At 38.4% G+C, this 20831-nt stretch overlaps 1 protein-coding gene across 5 annotated transcripts in view; it reads right to left on the bottom strand.

Annotated features, from left to right (window-relative positions):
• Nucleotides 1-20831, bottom strand: part of LOC133541055 (AP-2 complex subunit alpha-2-like) — a 45632-nt gene that overhangs the window by 1787 nt on the left and 23014 nt on the right. For 3 of the 5 annotated variants that reach the window (XM_061884127.1, XM_061884128.1, XM_061884129.1), the window contains exons 11-18: nucleotides 17779-17876; nucleotides 17447-17678; nucleotides 16263-16451; nucleotides 15094-15248; nucleotides 13776-13838; nucleotides 11230-11292; nucleotides 8419-8501; nucleotides 6625-6863 (exon numbers count right to left, since the gene is read on the bottom strand). In XM_061884127.1, the coding sequence (XP_061740111.1) occupies nucleotides 6640-6863; nucleotides 8419-8501; nucleotides 11230-11292; nucleotides 13776-13838; nucleotides 15094-15248; nucleotides 16263-16451; nucleotides 17447-17678; nucleotides 17779-17876 (1107 nt within the window). In that variant the 3' untranslated portion in view covers nucleotides 6625-6639. Of the gene's footprint in view, nucleotides 1-1678; nucleotides 1814-3916; nucleotides 3987-4062; nucleotides 4180-6454; nucleotides 6587-6624; nucleotides 6864-8418; nucleotides 8502-11229; nucleotides 11293-13775; nucleotides 13839-15093; nucleotides 15249-16262; nucleotides 16452-17446; nucleotides 17679-17778; nucleotides 17877-20831 lie in introns of those variants that run through there. The other 2 variants (XM_061884130.1, XM_061884131.1) reach the window with 2 other exon arrangements.

Below are 20831 nucleotides of genomic sequence, written 5' to 3'. Positions count from 1 at the left end.
ATTATTTTTTGAAACCACACGAACCAGTGATGTAATAATAATACATAATATAATGCATGTATATCCTTTCAAATGCAATAAACTTGTATATTTTAACATTGTAATTGGAATGGAGTGTTACTAAAACAGCCTTCTTTCATTTCCGTTATATCGCAAAAATGTGTTCCATTTTGTCCACTAGCAACGCTGAGATCATTATTCATGCGTTTGTTACATCTCGTCTCGATTACTGTAACGTATTATTTTCAGGACTCGCCATGTCCAGCATTAAAAGATTACAGTGGGTACAAAATGCGGCTGCTAGACTTTTGACAAGAACAAGAAAGTTTGATCATATTGCTCCTTTACTGGCTCACCTGCACTGGCTTCCTGTGCATTTAAGATGTGATTTTGAGGTTTTACTACTTACGTATAAAATACTACACGGTCTAGCTCCAGCCTATCTTGCCGATTGTATTGTATCATATGTCCCGGCAAGAGATCTGCGTTCAAAGAACTCCGGCTTATTAGTGATTCCAAGAGCCCAAAGAAAAGTCTGCGGGCTATAAAGCATTTTCTTTTCGGGCTCCAGTACTCTGGAATGCCCCCCTGGTAACAGTCAGCGAGGCTACCTCAGTAGTAGCATTCAAGTCCCATCTTAAAACTCATTTGTATACTCTAGCCTTTAAATAGACCCCTTTTTAGAGTAGTTGATCTGCCGTTTTTCCTTTCTGCCCCCCTCTTCCTTCTGGAAGGGGGGGCACAGATTCGGCGGCCACAGATGACGCGCTAGCTGTCCAAAGGAAGGACCAAGGGTGGACCACTCGTCTGTGCATCAGTTGGGAACATCGCTGTGCTGTTGAAACCGGTCGGGATGGTCTCCTGCTGGCCCCACTATGGACTGGACTTTTTTTACACTATTATGTTAGATCCACTATGGACTGGACTTTCACAATATTATGCTAGACCCACTCGACATCCATTGCATCCGGTCACCCCTAGAGGGGGGAGGGGGGTCACCCACATCTGCGGTCCTCTCCAATGTCATTCATATTGACATCCCACTGAGTTGTGAATTTTTCTGAACCGAGGATGTCGTTGTGGCTTGTGCAGCCCTTTGAGACACTTGTGATATAGGGCTATATAAATAAACATTGATTAATTGATTGAATGTTTATATTTAAAATTGAAGTTAAATCTGAAAACTCATTTGTATACGCTAGCCTTTAAATAGACCCCCCTTTAAGACCAGTTGATCTACCATCTCTTTTCTGCTTTTTCCATTTTAGTGTTTACTTACTTTGGATATTTAAAAGTTTTTGACCTTTTAATTACAGTGGCTAAAAAGAAAGTGAGAAAAGCTTATTGTGTTGGAAAGGAACATTTGCATTATTATTACTAATTATCACAAATACATTTCAAAATAATGATGACAGTAATATTGTTTATCGGCAATAAATTGTGGGACAATATAATGTCCACAAAAGGTCTTATCGGCCCAGGTCTAGACTTCAGATTGGTTGACATAGTTGAGACTCAAAAAATCCAGCCATTTTCTGTTAAAGATGATAGCTGATTGTATCTAATTAAATCACATTAATAATGAAAGGTTAAGAAATGATTTGAATAAAAAATATATACTGTTATCTTACAAATGCATGAAGTATTTAGTTTGTAACTGGAGGAGTGTGTGTTGTACCTGTGCCTGGGCATTAGGCTCCAGTCTTAGCAGACAGCCAACCTGCTGACCCTTGGTCTGGATCACTCCAGCAGACACGTAGTTCTCTGGGTTTGGATCGACATTGTCCAGCAGGGCCGCTCCAAGTCCTAGTAGCTAGAACAACAAAAACAAAAAAAAGATTTCCTGGTGGGCAAGTAGTATTCCCAAAGGGCCACTTGGCAATGGGTTAGGGATGAACAGCATAAACTAAATTCTGGCTAATATCAACTCGAGTTAGTAAAAAAAAAATGATTATGAAATGGAACCCAGTGTCTGCCATAAAATTATTATATATGGCATCCCACCACATATGAATCAAACCACCACTAATGGAGTTGGCGCTAGTGGTGAGGATCTTACAGATAGTCCTCAACAAGAAAGTAAATGTTCTTTTTTTCCTGTTCACTATTTGGATCATTGACCAAAGTTGTGCAATTCATATTACTTTCTATAAAACTGTTTAACATAAACATATGCTTATCTTGCTAATACCGTATTTCCTTGAATGGCCGTCGGGCATGCAATATGCGCCTGCCTTGATTTACGGCCGGGCAAGACTCACTCCCCAAATTAATATGCACATTCTTACTTTTACCGCCGGGTCAAATTTGTTACGTCACAGGTGACCCTTCCCCGGCTATCATTCCAAAACAGCAGAGGAGTTTTTTTGCCTTCACTGTGTGTAAACCAGGGGTCTTGTTCCACAGCCATACAGATCACACTAATGGTTGTGATATAAAACAACTTCAACACTCTTAATAATATGCGCCACACTCTGTGAACCCACACCAAACACATTTCTGGAGAACATATGCCCTGCAACACACCACAAACGCAACACAACACCTACCCACAATGCAATGCATCCACGACTCCTGGCTACACCGTCCATACACTCGCTGGCACCAAACCCACCCCCCCTCCGTGCGTTGGTTGGAGGTGGGCGGGGTTGGGGGCACGTGTATAATAGCCACGAGTCACGGCATTATGGGTAATCCCTATGCTGCGTTTATAATGTGCCACAGAGCCAATGCTCTCCAGAAATGTGCTTGGTGAGGGTTCACAGAGTGTGGTGCATATTAGTAAGGGTTTAAAAGTTGTTTATATCACAAACATCAGTGTAAAAGGTACGGCTGTTGACCAAGTATGCATTGCAATCTCGTAAAATAAGCAGCGAAATGCATGCGTCCGGCCGACACGCAGACAGCATGGTGTAAAAGTGGGCGCGATGACATGCTGTAGAACAGTGGTCCCCAACCACCAGGCCGCGGATGCAGAATCATTTTATATTAGTATTTCATTTTTGTCACACTCAATTTTTTACTGCATGCCATTGGTAAGCGCAGGGGTGAGAAGAGGTTTTAAAACTATTAGCGCCTGCTTACTTTTACCGCATGCTTTGAATAAGCGCAGGAGTGAGAAGAGGTTTTAAATTAATTAGCGCCCCGGCGGCTATTCAAGGAAATACGGTATTTTTAGTTTAGGAATGAATTCAGTCACACAAAAGATGCAAGTATTTATATATGTACACAAAAATAGCTCATTTTCTTTTTTCTTAAATCTATTTTTGGTTTCCAACTTGCTTGCATGAAAACAATCCGTTACTTTTTTCTTAGGGCTTGGAAGTTTCTGTAGACATTTTTATTTGTATGGTTATTGTGTAATACTACATTAGCATAATTATTGTAAATAGTTCATGTGGATCTGTTGTTTTTTTGAATGTGGTGTTTTTGTGTATGAAAATGTGTATCAAAGCGTTTTTGAAATTGTAGACCCCAGAAAGAATAGTTTACTACTATTGCAGCAGCTAATAGGGACCTTACTAAACCAAAACTCTTATATTCAGGTTATAGGTTACTTTTTTAATCCAGCAGATGGCGAACGATCAATATGAAAACACTCACACAGTATCAGTACACTGTCAATACAGGTAGTAAATGTGCCGTACACTCACTAAGGCGTCCTTTACCCATCACTAGTAAATGGCATCTGACCGCTTAACAAAATAGAGAACACTGCTCTGGGTTGTGTGTATTTCCAATAACTTGAAACATAATTGTAACTATACATATAATTGAATTGCAAAATGTTGGTACATTTTACTGCATTTGACATGTGTAGTGAAAAACCATGTGGAGAGTGGTTATAGGGTCCAGGCAGGGTTAGTGTAAAGACAATTAATGTTACAAATATCAGTAGGTAAGTATGTTGACATACCTTGGCCTTAAGTACTTCTGTGTCCATGCTGTGGTTAGCTTTGAATATCTTTTGTGCTTCTTGTTGAGGCCTAAGGAGAATTGACAAAAAAAACTTTACAAGACGCGCTGCATAATCTGACAAAACTATCAATGGCAGACGCTCACAGGCTCAGCTGTTTCCAACGCTGGAAGAAATCATTTGAGGACATTTCAGTGGGCTGAAAGAATTTGTTGATGGTGACGGGGAGCTTGAGGGTCAAGTTTTGCAGAGCTCCTCCGTATCTGTAACACACAATACATTTGACCTTTGTGGCCTCAGACAATTTAGGGATCTCTATTTGACTCCTGCATAAAACTGTGCTAAATGAAAAAACATTTTTTGGTGGATATTGTTCAGTGTCTCATTTGTGTCCAAAAGACTAGTTTGTGTAAGTGAACCAGAGGGACTCTATTTTACATGATGTACCATGATAGATGGATAGTACTTTATTGATTCTCCTGAAGGAATCAATAAAGTACTATATATCCATCTATCTATCTATCTATCTATCTATCTATCTATCTATCTATCATCTCAGAAATATTTCTAAAGTGAGAAATTTGTTGTCAAAATTGGATCTCGAAATGATCATTCACGCGTTCATTTCGTCTAGTATTGACTATTACAATTCTCTTTTCACTCTTTACAACAAGTCAACGCGAAAGAGACTTCAGACTGTACAAAATGCAGCTGCCAGACTTTTGAGCCCATACACCCCCATTCTTCGTTCTCCCTTCTCCAGTCTTCATTGGTTTCCAGTTAAATTCCGCATTGAGTTTAAACTTTTAGTCCTGACATTCCGTGCATTGCATGTAGGGCTGGCCGATATATACGATATATCGCAGGTTTGTCTCTGTGCGATACAGAAAATGACTATATAGTAATATTCGAATATACGTTCTCACACAGGACTTTTAGCTGCGGGTGTGTACTTCAGGCTCTCCTCGTTCTTTCCTGTCTCTCATTCTCACAGACAAGCAGGCGCACATTATTACATACGTCACATACACACCCTCGCAGGGCAGAGAGGTAGCGGCGTGGCTAACGCTAGCTGCTAACGTAGCCGTATGAGAGAAAAGATGGTGCGGATCTGGTATCAAATGAAGGAAGACTTAATTCCCAATAAAAACAGCAGGGTTTCCATCGTCTGGCGTTGGTTCGGCTTCAAGTGGGAATATGTCGAAAAGACAACCGTAATTTGTCAAGTGTGGGGGGGAAAAGCGTTGCTATAAAAATTAGCATTGCTGCTAATATGTAGCATCATTTGAAAAGTCACTCGCTAGAGAATGAAGAGAATTTCATAATCTAGGTAACATACCACATAGTGAAGGACGAATACTATTTCATTTCTTATTATGCAGCTCATTTTTATTTGACACTTAAAATGTCTCTGACTTAGTTGTGATTTCCCTCTCTGCATGAAAGTTTAAAAGTAGCATATATTAATGCAGTATGAAGAAGAATGTTTTAATGTAGACACATAGAATCATCATACTGCTGTGATTATATGCATCAAGTGTTCATTCAAGGCCAAGGCAAAATATCGTAATATATATCGTATATCGCGATATGGCCTAAAAATATCGCATTATTAAAAAAAGGCAATATCGCCCAGCCCTAATTGCATGGTTGGGCCCGTCAGTACATCACTGACTTGCTATGGCCCTACTCTTCACAGCGCAGCCTCCGGTCTTCAGACCAGGGTCTGAAGTCCCCAAAACTAATTTTAAAACCCATGGCGACCTGGTATTACAGGCTATAGCTCCCAGACACTGGAATAATTTGCACCAGTCCCGCAAATTATTTACAAATGTTTTAAGAAACATTTGAAAACTTCTCTTGATTAGTAAAGCTTTTAGTTAATTACCTTTTAACTATCAATTTTAATCTACTTTGTATCCATTTTATGATGTTGCCCCTGTTGTTTTGATTGAATTGTTGTTTTACTTCACCTATGTTTTCTACACCGCTTTGTGATTTTATCTGTGAAAAGTGCTTTATAGATAAAATGTACTTACTTACTTACCATAAGTCAATGCGTCACAAAAAATGTTGTTGAAATTATAAGCACATGGATGCTATAGGTCTTTTAAGCCTATGAAAACTAGGTTTGTTTATGTCGACGTGTGGTTAACTTCATCATTATCACTAAGCACCTTGAAACAACAACATCAACGGTATTACTGTCTATCTAGACAGTAATACCGTTGATGTTGTTGTTTCAAGGTGCTTAGTGATAATGATGAAGTTAACCACACGTCGACATAAACAAACAGCATTACCAGTTACTTCCTGTTCAGGGCAAAATAATATTCAAAATAAAAGCTTTAGATTATTGTATCACAGCAATAATCATTTGTCTCTAGTTCAAGTAACAAATGTGTATACAATGGCTAGTTTCGGCTTCGATTTCGGTTATGTTGACAACCGCTTACGTCAGTCAGCTTGTCCCATGAACAGGTTAATTGTTCAGGAAGTGCCCAAACTTTTCCCCATATTAGTTTAGATAGAACCCACCTGAACTTGATGTTGAGCAGTGGAGCATCAGAAAAGTCAGTCAGACACTCTATGTTGAGGACTTGCTGGATTTGGGCTCCTCCCTCTACCAGTGGCTCCACTGGTTTGGTCTGTACATTGAGCTGTGGCTGGCTGTTACGGACCATTAAATGTCTTCTTACTGGGTCTAAATATTTTAATCAGTGTCACTTATAAAACCTTTGCAACATCAGGCATTTGCAAGAAAACGCTGTCAAAGTGACAGAGACAATTTCTATTTTATATGGTATAACATCATACTGGTCCACATGTATCCTGCTCGACAGAAATGAAAGGATATGAGACTGCAGCTCTCCTGGACAGCTGACTGTGGTGGTAAAGCTGGCAAATTGCACCGATGTCTTGTTCCCATAGAATAAATACATTCTCCCTATGAAAAAGACAACTTGTTAAACAACACAGTAGGCTCTTGAAATACCGCACTAAAAGTGCCTGCCTGGCATTTATTTGGTCATGGATGATCTTTTATGGATCTACGTAATCAATGTATTTCATTTCTACCCGAGTGTCATTTGGTTTTGATTTATTTATTTTATTTTTTCAAGTCAAAACATCAAACGTTAATTTGTATTAATATAGATAACTACTATATTGTGCATGACTGGTTGATGGAGGGTTTTGAAGTTGTTTTAGAGGGCTTTTTAGGGCTACAATGGTAACTCCTATTAACTGCATCTTCCAAGCATATTTTATCATCTTTAGAATTCTTAAAAAAAAAAAAAAGAAAATAAATGTATGCTCCTGTCTCTCATAATGATTGTGAACGATAGGCAAAATTCCAAAAAAGTGCAGTTCCCCTGTAACTGAATATTATTTGAATATTTGATGCAGCAAACTATTCAATTATTTTGGTCATTTTAACCCTTTCCGAAACCAATATTCCAATACCTAAAATGTAATATTTGCTTGTCATTTTGACTTTTGATGTCAAAGCAGTTTCGATTTCCATCAATCCATTTTCTACCGTTTGTCCCTTTCGGGGTCGCGGCGTTTGCTGGAGCCTAACTCAGCTTCATTCAGGCGGAAGGCAGAGTTCATCCTGGACAAGTCGCCACCTCATCGCAGGGCCAACACAGATAGACAGACAACATTCACACTCACTTTCACACACTAGGGCCAATTTTAGTCTTGCCAATCAACCTCTCCCCAGGTGCATGTATTTGGAAGCGATTTAAGGGGCTTTATTTGTCATACCCGTACACATTTGAACATACACAGTACGAAATTTGGACTTTGTTTGTAAACAATAATACGGGTAGTCAAATCATTTGGCAATTGTTCAATATTATGAGGCGATTATACTGTACATTTGCACGGTCATATCATACAAGTTACAAGCGGCCCTTTGAAGAATTAGAATTAGAAATACTTTATTCATCCCTGAGGGGAAATTAAGATTTTCAGCACAATCCCATTCAAGAGCAGACAAACATTATAGGGAGACAAAACAGGATCGCTGACTGGTATGCCAACTTCCGCCGCCCCTTATAAAAAAGGTTAGAAACAGGTAAACACTGGGAAGGCCTGGGAGAGCGATCATTTTTTCCCCATTTTATGATATAATAATTGGGAGTTTTGATTAGCTGTAAAAAAGATTAAGAAAGCAACACGTACACTATTTCAGCATGTGTGTACTCTGTAGTAAATTTATAGAGTAAAAACTATTACACTTTTTTAATTGAAAAAGTCTGAGATGCACCTGTATATTTAGAAAAAAAAAAGTATAAAAAAATTATTTAGAGACTGATTTCTTTCGTAAGTATTTATTAATTATATATTATTTTTTGTATAATTATGTGTATCATATGTCCATACTTTAGGGACTGTATATCAAACAGAGAAGTGTTACACACTAAATAGACCCAGATGGTGCATTGGTAATGACCAAACGTTTATTTATCTACTCAAGCAGTATAGTTACTCACCGAGATTTTGACGATATTCGGACTTGATGCCAATCTGTAGAAGCTGATTTTCAAACAGAACTCCATTGTTCTTACACACAAACCTGTTAGATGATAAAAATCTTAATTGAAATGATAACTCATGGAAAAGCAAGCAAACACCACAACAATGACACATAGTGATTGATGCCAGGGTGGGTTCAGTATAAGGGTAAAACCAGATCCACAGGAAAACTTTTTCCCCTGGGAGCACCTGGTTAAAATTATCATGCTATATGGATTAGTGCGTTACTTTGTTCCTAACATTATAGCGCCATAGGCCCATCTTGTCTGATGAGGGGCTAACAATGGTTAGCATCCAGGTTGCCAAAGCCTGAAGGATATTATTAGTTTTGAATTCTGTTTTTCAGGTGAGATGAAGGCAAGAGAACAAACTACTACCACTTTTTAAGATGGGACAAAAAAAAAAAAAAGTACAGTGAAGCATTTGTAGTGATCATGGACGTGTAAAAAGAAGTTATCCACCATAAAATCAAGTTACATCCTCACAGATTAAGACATCTGACCAATTTTGTTATTGAAGTCAACAGTAGCCATATTGAACTATGCAGCGGGAACAGAAACGCAGGTACTTTTATTCCGATAATACCGCAACAATAAAATAATATCCATATCTGGGTCCATGATTATCATCACACGTTTGTTAGTAGCTATGACTCGTACTTTCCTGTGGCGGCATCATTTTTCCGTCCACGCATGACGCAATAGCATCTGCGCAACATTTATTAGTGTTATTTTGTTTAGTTTTTCGGTATGTTTTACTTTTATAGCTGAAACCTCTATTTTTCATACCAAGATGGCGCTGCGGATGGACACCACAGTATTGTGCTCTCTTGTAGTTGTTTCGTTTTAATTTGTTTCTTACATTGAACAAGGAGAACAGTATACCAAGTCAAATTCCTTGTGTGTTAAACATACGTGGCCAACAAAGTTGATTGTGATTCAAAAGAAGCAACACACACTTGAAATGATCATCTGTTAGACGGAGGAAGTCTAAACATTTTCCGAGGGTCATAGAAAAACCCTAACGGGCCCCTCTAAAGCTGACAACATTGGCACTTACTTCATAGTTTTGGGCCTAAAAATGTTGTCTATAGGTAAAATTCCTCCCAAAATAGACAGTTTTGGTTTCAGGCGTGTTTTTAACGAGTTTCAGCACATTTTGAAACGGCCATTTTTAGATCCAAAATGTGGGCGGTTACTGCATCAGCCCGCTGACGTCACCCACAGAACACTAGAGGCAATTGGATAGTCTTTTGGTAGCATCTTCATCCCGAATCACATCGTTTTCGCGCATATTTTAAAAGAATTAGCAAATATGGCTGCTAGATGCATTGTTGGAGGTTTTAGCAATACAAAAAAGAAGGTGGGTCAGCTCGTATACATTTCCAAATGATGGGAATATGAGGACGTTATAAACCTCCCCAGTGAAATTGACTCACACAAATTGTACAGACCAGGAGAGAGGACTGTAATTTGCGGTGATCAATTTAATGATTCTGACTTTGAATAAGAAAGGTATTGGTCAAAGTTTGGATCGAGAAAAATTGAAAGACTCAGACCAAATGTAGTACTGAAAATCAGGAACACCCTTGAGGAAAGAAAGACTGAGTCAGGAAATCCGGAAAAACGGAGAAAGAAGTGAAGACCTGGCGCTTAAAAAATGAGATAAGGTAATTTTAAAGTACCAATGATTGTCACGCACACACTAGGTGTGGTGAAATTTGTCCTCTGCATTTGACCCATTCCCTTGTTCACCCACCGGAAGGTGAGGGGAGCAGTGAGCAGCAGTGAGCAGCAGTGAGCAGCAGCGGTGGCTACGCCCGGGAATCATTTTGGTGATTTAACCCCAACCCTTGATGCTGAGTGCCAAGCAGGGAGGTAATGGGTCCAATTTTTATAGTCTTTGGTATGACTCGGCCGGGATTTGAACTCACGGCCTACCGACCTACCACAAGGCCACTGAGCAAGTTAGGTAAACTGCTAGTATTCTTTTTTTCTCATCTTCTACTGATATTTTCCTCAAGATATTTGGGGAAATGCTGAAAGAGCATAAAACAAAGGTTCTGGTGTTTAGTGAAGAGAAGATGTTAGAGAAAGGAAGTCTGGAAATGGAGATTCGTTGATACAAATGTTAGGGGAATACAAATCAAATCTACCGGTATTATAATTATAATTATTACTTCTTACTTGCTCACAATGTTAACTACATCAGTTTTGAAGTAATCATGGACCCAGGCAACAAAAACAAGCAAAATATGTGATTAAAATTCAAATGTAATATGCTTTTCTGCACACTGTCTATGCGGGGAAATGGGCTTTAGTTCTGCGGATGATGGCCCACCAAGAGGGGGCGGCATGTCAAGTCTGGTGATGGGAAGGGGGCGTTCAAAGTACATTTACTGGTAGTTATCTACTGATTACTCAAACTAATTGATATTACGGGAAATGGCCGGCAGATTAATTTCCAGAAGCAAACAATACATTAAGAGAGCTTGTTAGTAAAATGTTGGCCATCCTTGAGGATGTGTGCGGATTACATTTATACGTTTTGTATATTAAAAATACTCAAACCAACCCAATGTAGATCAATATATGCAAACATCAACATCTTCCAACGCACAATAATGTAATATTTAACGTCATTTATTTTATTTCTAGACAATTCCAATTCAATAAAAATAAAAATATAAAAAATCAAATAATCAAGGGGAAAAATATATATATCTTCTCTGACAAGACAGAGTGCATGCACATAGAGAAAAAGCTTACTTGTTAAGAAGTTCATCAGCCTCAGACATAGGGGGAGCAGGATCCTCAGAGGGAGGAGCAGAGCTGAAAGACCACAAGACGCAAGGACGGAGAGACAGACAACAGAAAAAGGAGAGTCATAGATGTGTGTGAAGAAAAAGAAGACATCCACACAACACATGCACACAGGCAATGCGATGCAGATTTGTTAAGAAGAATAGAAGAGAAGAGGAAAAGGGATAAAATGCAGAAACGGTTAGTAACAGCATACAAAAATATTAATTACAAATACTAGCAGTATGTATTTGGACATTTTCTGATACAAATTGAATGAGCTAAAAAAGATGCTAATATTCGGCTTTGACAAGGTCATCATTTTACATGCAACACAGACAACACCCTGCAAAGACAAATATATAAAATAATGTAAAATCAGGACTTAAAATGTTTGCATTTGCAGATTAAATTAATCTGGAACCAATAGAATAGAAAATGGGTAACTTTCCAAATACATTCAGACTGCACTCTACCACAGGCACAGTTCACATAACTAAAGCAGTGCAGTACACACATGTGTAGTAGCTTGATGCCAATTACTGCTTTGGTGTGCAAAATACGTTCGTGTTTTTTTATTCTTCTTGTTGTGGAATGTTATTGTATAGACGTCGAGTTGCAGTGCATGTACTCAGAAATGTGTTTTGTTCTATTGTCTATGTTGTGCATTTAGTGGCCTAAACAAATATCCATAGCCCTTAAACTTTACCACATTTTGTCACGATGCGACAAACAAATACGATTGGGATTTATGTGAAAGACCAACACAAAGTGGCACCACTTGTGAAGAGTAAAGAGTGATACATATGATTTTGTAAATAGTTTTTTGTTTTTTTTACAAAAAAAAAAAAACACAAAAAACTGATGTACAACAGTAATTAGCCCCTATAATTCAATCATTTGTGGTATCGCCTTTTGCTGCCATTAAGCTGCAAGTCTTTTGGGGTTAGTATATACCAGCTATACACATTGAGGCTGACATTTGTGCAACAACAGCTAGTGTTTTTAAAACAAACAGCAGTTTTCAGACATTGCCACATATTCTCTATTGGATTTAGGGCTGGACTTTGACTGGGCCATTCTAAAACATGCATATGTTTCCTTTTAAACCATTCTATTGCAGGTCATTATCCTGCGAGAAGGCAAACCACCGCCCTAGCCTCAAGTCCTTTGCAGACTCTAAAAAGTGTCCTTTCAAGATTGCACTGTATTTGACTACAGACATATTTTATCAACTTTTACTATTTTTCCTGTTCTTGCTCAAGAAAACTTGGTTCCTGGTTTTCTTTCAACTATAAGCTTTCCTCTTGCCAATGTTCCATCAAGGCAAGATTTGTGTAGTGCAGTTTCCTCCACCTAGGCTGTGGTTCTCTGCATTTTAACCTTAAGTAGCATCTCTGCTCTTTGATCTCTTTGTTCGGCCTGTGTGTTTAGGTAGACGACCGTGTCAAGATGAGACAAATCTTTATTGTAACCTATCCCTTAGGGGTGTGAATCTCTGGGCACCTAACAATTGGATCCGATTCCAATTCCTGGGTTGACGATACAATTCAAAATTGATTCTCGATTCAAACCGATTCTCGCAAGATATTATTTAGTATAATTATAATGTTGTCTGCCTCTCTCATTCTGGTAGCACACGGAGATGGCCTAAAAACGTATTTTTTTTAAATGGATTCTCATAATCGATTTTTTAAAATTATTCATAGATTTAGAATTGTGGTGAATAAGAATCGCAAATCGGATGTGAATCGATTTTTTTGTGCTCAGCTACTAACTCTGCTTTAAAATGTTCCACAACTTTATCTCTGACTTGGGTGGTGTGTTCCATGTACTTGTGTTTGCTCCCCAATATTATCAAAACAAACCTCTGTGGCTATCAAACCAGCTGTATTTATACTAAAATTATTAGATTACTGTAGACTAATTAATAGATCGCATCAACATTTGACAACAATTAGGCAACCTTTAAAGAATTTGGAGTAAAGGTGGATTAATTCATTTGCATACCACACCATTCAGTTCTTTATTGGTTAAAAAAAAAAAGAAGTTAAAATCATGTTTCATTTTCCTTGTACTTCACTATTTGTGTGCTGCTTTGTGTTGGCATTTCACTCAATGAAGATCTGCAATCTGTATTATTGGTCACTCATTCTTAGTTTTTAATTACATCTTACTTTTGCTACTGTATGTAAAAATCTGCACTGCAACCACTTAATTTATGTTACATTGCACTAATATGTAATTTACTGATAAAATATCCCTTCTTGGTGAATAGCTCCTTGAGACATTTGTGATTAAGGGATATATAAATAAACTTTGATTTATTGAATTAAATCTTGACAAATTCTGGATTTTTTTATGCAAATCTAAAGTGAATGTGTCAGCAAGCTACCTATTAACAGAAACATACATGAACAACATTCTACGATATCAATGACATTATGACAGTTTGATGGTGCCATAATAGTGCTTTTCTAGCTAATGTCTGTAGTTTACTACAAGGCCCTTACTCCGAGTCACAAGAACCCTCCACCAATAGGGAGTCAGAGGTCTCGGTGGGCTGTTCCAGATCTCTGTCAATGTCCAATCATGGTATAGGTCGGAGGACAGACGCACACAGACACACACAAGCACGCAGGAAAATAGAGAGAAGGAAAGGAGAGAAAAAGACCAAAGAGTCACATACACAGTAAGTTCAAATGAACAGACAAGTAAAGTAGACCTGCCAACCAAGGAGTAGTCCGCATTAACTCTCACTAAGAATCTTATGAAAAACAATTCAATAATCTGCTGACAACATTCAGTACGGCATTTTGGATACAATGTTCGGCGTGTGTTAAATAATATATATTACACAACACAAAGAACTAGTTCACACACATTCGAGGCACCCAAAACCCTTCGGAGTGACAGGATCTGCACCACTGAAATTAATTTAGCGGCAGAAGGTCAGCTGCGCGGTATCAAACACTTCTAAAGTAAATATGTACAACATATATGGGCAGGATGGATCTCAAAAAAATAAAACATTGTCAACTGTTTGATTTTTTTTTTTTATCAATAAGGAATCGTTCCTAATAAAAATTAGGATTAATACAAAAATCGATTTTTTTTTGACAACCTAATTCCTATTATCTTCCTTTGGCAAGATTGACATGTCCATCTATCTGTACAAGTATTCATTGACATCACTATAAAATAAAACGTAATTTTTAAGAATTGCAAAGATACATATATACATATTTTAAACCTGACTAATATCTAAATACATTTTTCTCCGGGTTGACAGGTCCCTCTATATTAGACAAAGATAGAGCAAAGAACAGCATGTCAAGTCAACCATCACACATAATTCACAATTACAGTAGTTGAAAAAGCAGTCTTACTGGACAAACATATAACACCAAAAAACTGTTTGAGGACAACAACGTGACAGAATCTATGATCCTCTTTATGGTCCAAAACCCTTTTTGAGAGGCTTGGTTTAAAATAACCTTTAAATATGTTCAGCAACTAAGTTCCCACTTTCTACATTAATTTTAAATTCAAGGTTCACTACACAAAAGAGAACTTGAAACATGGCCAATAAACACAGATCCCTGAATTGGATTACTTAAAATACACACAGAGGAGGTAATGTAACATTTTCTTAACTAGCTAACCAACAACACAATTAGGCTTGAAACCACACACAGTATTCAAAAGGCTCTACAGCAGTTTATACTGGACTTTGTCTGAGAGACCGCAATGGAGTCTACATTTGCTCATTCGATTGACTTTTTACCTTAGGAAACCATCATCATTCACTGCAGCAGATTGACTTTTTACCTTAGGAAACCATCGTCATTCACTGCAGCAGAAGGTGCAGCGGGCCCTGCTTCAGAAAACACATCCACCAGTAGGCTACCGGCACTGGTTGGAGCCGTGCCAACAGGAGGTCCAGAACGAATGCCGAGAAGGTCTGCTGATGGTGATGGGGTGGACTGGAAGAAAGGTTACACTTAAATCACTTATTTTAGTAAGATGTTAGAAAGACAAATACTTGCTATTAGTAGAGGTTACATGTCAAGGGCCCTTCAAAGGAGAAAAAATAACTAGTTGGACTACAACTGGCGGACTTGTGCAAAGCTTTACTATCTATGGAGATATCCGCTGACGTCACCAATTGGAGAATGGGGCAGATTCTAAACGGCTCATTTGGAGGAAGTATGAAGGAAGGCAAGATTGTTTTAAAACCATCTCCACAATGCCACCATGGTTTTGATATCAAATGTGCAGGACTTATGAAGATTCCAAATACACAAAACAGGTACCAATCGAGAAGAATGGTTGGTTTGGGATAATAGGTATCCTTTAAGACCTAAAAATGTCACTTATTTGACATTTGCTTTTTGAAAGAGACAATCTAGAGGGTCTGAACACTCACTAATGACTAAATATAGCCGCTAAGTTGGCAACACTGATCCCTTTTCCTCGTTCTGATGGCTCAGGTGCCTACGAGTGTTGAAGCAGAGGTACCATCCTGCATCCAACATTGACATCCTGCAATCAGACAGCTCCGCTACAATATAGTGGGATATTATCTACAATATGTTAATGAGGGTAGCAGGTGGTGCTGACTCTAATTGTGACGGTCAATATATATTATACAAGTAAAATTATGTTTTAGATTGTATTTAAACATGAAGTGAATTAGAGCTGTCTTAAAATAGTCAGAGAGCTGACTTGGATGAATCTGATAGGACTATCAACCTCACAATCAACTGATATTAATATTTGATGGATTTGATTGACTTGTGAGACAATGACAGCTGCTGGATTCATAGCTGCAGCACTATTTTTCCTCCGCAAATGTTCACCATCAAACAACTTCAACATTATTTACAATGTAAAGCAGACAAAAGAGATCTGACAGTTAGAGGAGTGAATGCTGGATTGTGTGTACTGGTCTGCGTGTGTGACTGCAACTCAAAGTAGGCCGCAGAAAGTCTGCTTACAGCATTGGAGGCAGCCATTGCTGTTGTGTCGGGGCCCCGTTCACCGCCCCCATTCAGCTCCCCGCCTTCCCGTTTGTTGTCTTCAAGGTCTGTCACGGACACTGCACCAGGACCCTTCTTCTTCTTCAGCTTAGCCAAGATTGAAGATTCTCTCTCTGGGAAAGGAGGCATCTCCTCCAAAACGGTTGCCTAAAAAAACATGAAAATTTATGGAATGTTGACTTCAAAAATGTCAGGAAAGAAAAAGAGACAGAGGAGGCCAAAGCAAAACGCTAGTCATCTAGGTTGCACAAATGCCCAAAAGTGAACCAGAAAACTAGAGGTTCTAGAGGTCGTATCGGTCAAAAATCTGAGAATCAATGTGCTGGACTAATATTCTAATTTTGAGAACAAGTAACATTTATTTGTCTATTTCATGTCAGTTACAGGTTTCTGAAAGAAAAAAGGCCCTGCTGTCCAAAATACAAATGTCCTGCAATGGATTCTGGCTTTTAGGAGGTTAACAACACCTTGTAAGTCTTACTTTCCCAAATGGCTCTTCCTAAATTCAAACAAGCAATGTGTCTACACTGGTCCAAGTTCCTCTATACAACAAGAGCGCTTTGCTGTTTTTAAAAGCTCGTTTACTGCAAAAGAGCTATTCAAAGATATGACAGCGCTAAAATGATTTTAGAAATGTTCTGCAAAAATGTAAGTCCCTTCCAAGTTTTGAACTGAACCCAGGTGCCGGTCTGGTATCATTCCTAGACCGGATTTGAAGTAAATATTTTTGTGTAGGAGTGTTTCGACCCCTCCACTCATTTAATTGTCCCCCTGCATATTGTTAAAACAAAATTAACTCAATTAAAAATACTATATCTTACTACATATTACACAAATTAGCTTTATCTCTGAAAACACAAATCGTATATTTTGATGTTCTGTTCAGATATATCAGCATATACTGATACATTGGATTGGTTAGCATATTTGAAGCAGAAAATGGATCAATCTGCCCTTGCAATCTTCAATTGCTATGTATTCGACCACCTTTTGACACTCTTAGTCTTTAGATCAAACTGAAACTTTTAGTTTGAATAGTTACCCAGTAGCTTTTCTGATGCTCATTGCAACTTTACGGATGGGTTGTTTTTTCCCCCCTCCATTTTCAATATTAAACAAAATTGCATCCAACAAGAACTAACCAAGACATCGGTGCTGGCAATAGAAGAGAGCTTCAAATACTCCACAGCACGCTGCTGCAGTTCTACATCAGAGTTACGAATCTGGCTGTCGCAGCGCAGAACCTCCTGGATTGTAGTCTTAGTCTCTGGGAACAAGTTGATGAATTTGATGTAGGCTGACAGCAGCAGGGCACGAGTAGGCACAGAGCACAAATGGAACTTGGAGTGAAGGAGATTGAACTGGACCAAGGGGCTAGAAAAAACAACAAGTTACTCTTAGTGTTGCTAACGAAATATTATGCTGTTATTGAGGTTTAAAAAAAAAAAAAAAAGAAGAAAGAAAAAAAAGACACCTGGAACGGGGGTCACCAGCAATGAGATTACCAAATTCTCCCAGAATGTATCCTCCAACCTTCACCATGTTTTCATGACAGGCAGGGGCCTGAAGGGCCTGAAAGAAAGAACCACTTATATTACATGCCATGATAACATGATTAAGGGCTATACAAATAAATATTGATTGATAACAGCAGGAACATCCTTGTGCAGTAAAACCTCTTAAATTGACATCTCTTGAATTAGCCAACTCACGCCGACATTAGCAGTTGTAAACACAACCCCAAAAAATATTGTATGCACATTTATCAATTAAATCAATGACAAGGAGAATTTGGAAAATATTTTTGAATCCTACAGCAGTTTGGTGACTTTACCTATCCCTAATGTCTGCATTGACAGTTCAATGTCGGTTATTCCACCTTTTACACCACCCCCACTTCAAACACTAGAGTGCATGCATTAACAACACACTTTCAGAAGGTCAACACTCTTCAATTGCTATGCACAGGCCTATTTACAACTGATCTGAGTAGGGTTGTGCAGTATACCGGTATTAGTATAGCACCGCGATACTAGTTCATTATTTTCGGTACTATACCGTCCTTGAAACGCCCCTGCGCCCGCATCGAAGTCACGTCATGACATTGCTGGATTACGAGTAGAGGATCGCGTTCGGCGGCACACAATCACAGAATACTTACAAGCAGACAGTGTGTAGACAGAATAGGGAGAATGGACGCATTTTGACTTAAAAACTAACTATAAAGGTGAAGTTATAACACTGAAACGCCCTAAGGAAGATGTGCTTTAAGACATGCCTAGCTAGCTAACGACTAACGTCCATCCATCATGGCGACAAATAAAGTGAGTTTCTTACAAGTATCATCTCTGCAGGACGAGGAATAGCTAAACACGCTTCACAGCACACCGTAGCTCAACGGCATCAAATTATAAAAAGAAAAGCCATTGGTGGATCTATACCTAACATCCGCTGTAATGATATGAACAAGTACAGGCGCGTATCTAGTCGATACTACTATGATTACGTCAATACTTTTGCCATCACAACATCTTCTTTCGTAAAGTGTATATTATGTTTATAAACTCAGGAAATATGTCCCTGGACACACGAGGACTTTAAATATGACCAATGTATGACCCTGTAACTACTTGGTATTGGATTGAATTTGTGGTATCATCCAAAACTAATGTAACGTATCAAACAACAGAAGAATAAGTGATTAAAGTTAAAGTACCAATGATTGTCACACACACTAGGTGTGGTGAAATTTGTCCTCTGCATTTGACCCATCCCCTTGATCACCCACTGGGAAGAGAGGGAAACAGTGGGCAGCAGCGGTGCCGCGGCTGGGAATCATTTATGGTGATTTAACCCCCAATTCCAACCCTTGTTGCTGAGTGCTAAGCAGGGAGGCAATGGCTCCCATTTTTATAGTCTTTGGTATGACTCGGCCGGGGTTTGAACTCACAACCTGCCGATCTCAGGGCGGACACTCTAACCACTAGGCCACTGAGTAGGTTATTACATTTTAACAAAAGTGTAGATAGAACATGTTAAGAGAAACTAAGCAGATATTAGCAGTAAATGAACAAGTAGATTAACAATTAATGTTCTACCACTTGTCCTTAATAATGTTGACAAAATAATAGAATGATAAATGACACAATATGTTACTGAATATGTCAGCAGACTAATTGGGAGCCTTTCTTTGCTTACTTACTACTAAAAGACAAGTTGTCTAGTATGTACACTATTTTATTTAGGGACTTAACTGCAATAAGAAACATATGTTTGATGTACCTAAATATTTTTAGTTATAATACAGCCAATAATTTATTTAGAAAAGTACCGAAAATAATATAAATATGTTTGGTTCCGGTACCGAAACCAAAATCTTGGTATCGTTACAACACAAGGTCTGAGGTTCCTTAACTGTTTAGAGGTCTCTTTTAAATTGCACATATTTCCTTTCCTGCACAGGATATGTACATTTCTTTATAGAAGTATGACTCTATTTTTATGTTCAATTGCACACATTAAAGTTTGTAATTTGTTTACTCTGAATCATATAAGAGACCTTTTAAATCTGGTTCCGGGTTTATTATACGCGGAAGGGAGGGTAAGGGATACAGCGGTCATATTTTTACAGTTTATTGTAACTAATGACTTGCATTATGCTACTGGATGTCTTGAATTTCCGTCGGGATCATTGAGTATCTATCTATCCATCTATATAGGGGGAGTCATGAAGTCATTGTGTCTATTGCGCCCATATAACCCATTAAAAAAAAAACATTAAAAAGTGTCAACAATACTCCACTTATGTTTAGTGATCTTTTTAGTGAATTTGTGAACTTTTTAGAGCGCTTTATAAGCTGAATAGAGTGACTTCTATTGGGTCCATTGTTGGCTGACTTTTGAAAACAAGTTAGAGTATATAAAAAAAAACAAACGTGTGCTTGTTTTACATAGGTATTGTGAATGATGAGCAAAATACTTTCCGCACTATAAGGCGCATCTAAAAACCTAAAATTTTCTCAAAAGCTGACAGTGCGCCTTATAATCCGGTGCGCTTTATATATGGACCAATATTGAGCAACAACATGTCTCACAACTACGGTAAGCAGCCACCGATTTCATTTTCCTCCATAGGAGAAGAAGCACAAGGTGCATGCTGGGATATATGGCTGTGCCGTTTCATTTCCATTTGTGTTATGTAAAGACCCCAAAATGGCTCCTATTGAAAGACATGATTTCAGGAAAGCAGGAATTGTCACTGAACTGCTAGACAGCAGCAGCAACACTGACTCCATTAAAGATGTCTCGAAATAGTGCAAAGCAATAACAATATATCAATTACTCAACATTGCTCAAACGTTAATGTCACACAACACAACACACAAAATAAACAGGTAAAGCTCACTTTATTAAGTTATCCCTCATCCATGAATCCCTCAAATTCTTCTTCTTCAGTGTCCAAATTAAACATGCCACAAGAGGTCTTGCAACTACGATATCAGCAGTCTACCTAATTTCCCCCGTAGA

Source organism: Nerophis ophidion, linkage group LG23, assembly GCF_033978795.1.
Source record: "Nerophis ophidion isolate RoL-2023_Sa linkage group LG23, RoL_Noph_v1.0, whole genome shotgun sequence".
NCBI classification, from domain to species: Eukaryota; Metazoa; Chordata; class Actinopteri; order Syngnathiformes; family Syngnathidae; genus Nerophis; species Nerophis ophidion.
Note: the sequence above shows the minus strand (reverse complement) of the source record. Positions and strands in the feature narration are given on the sequence as shown.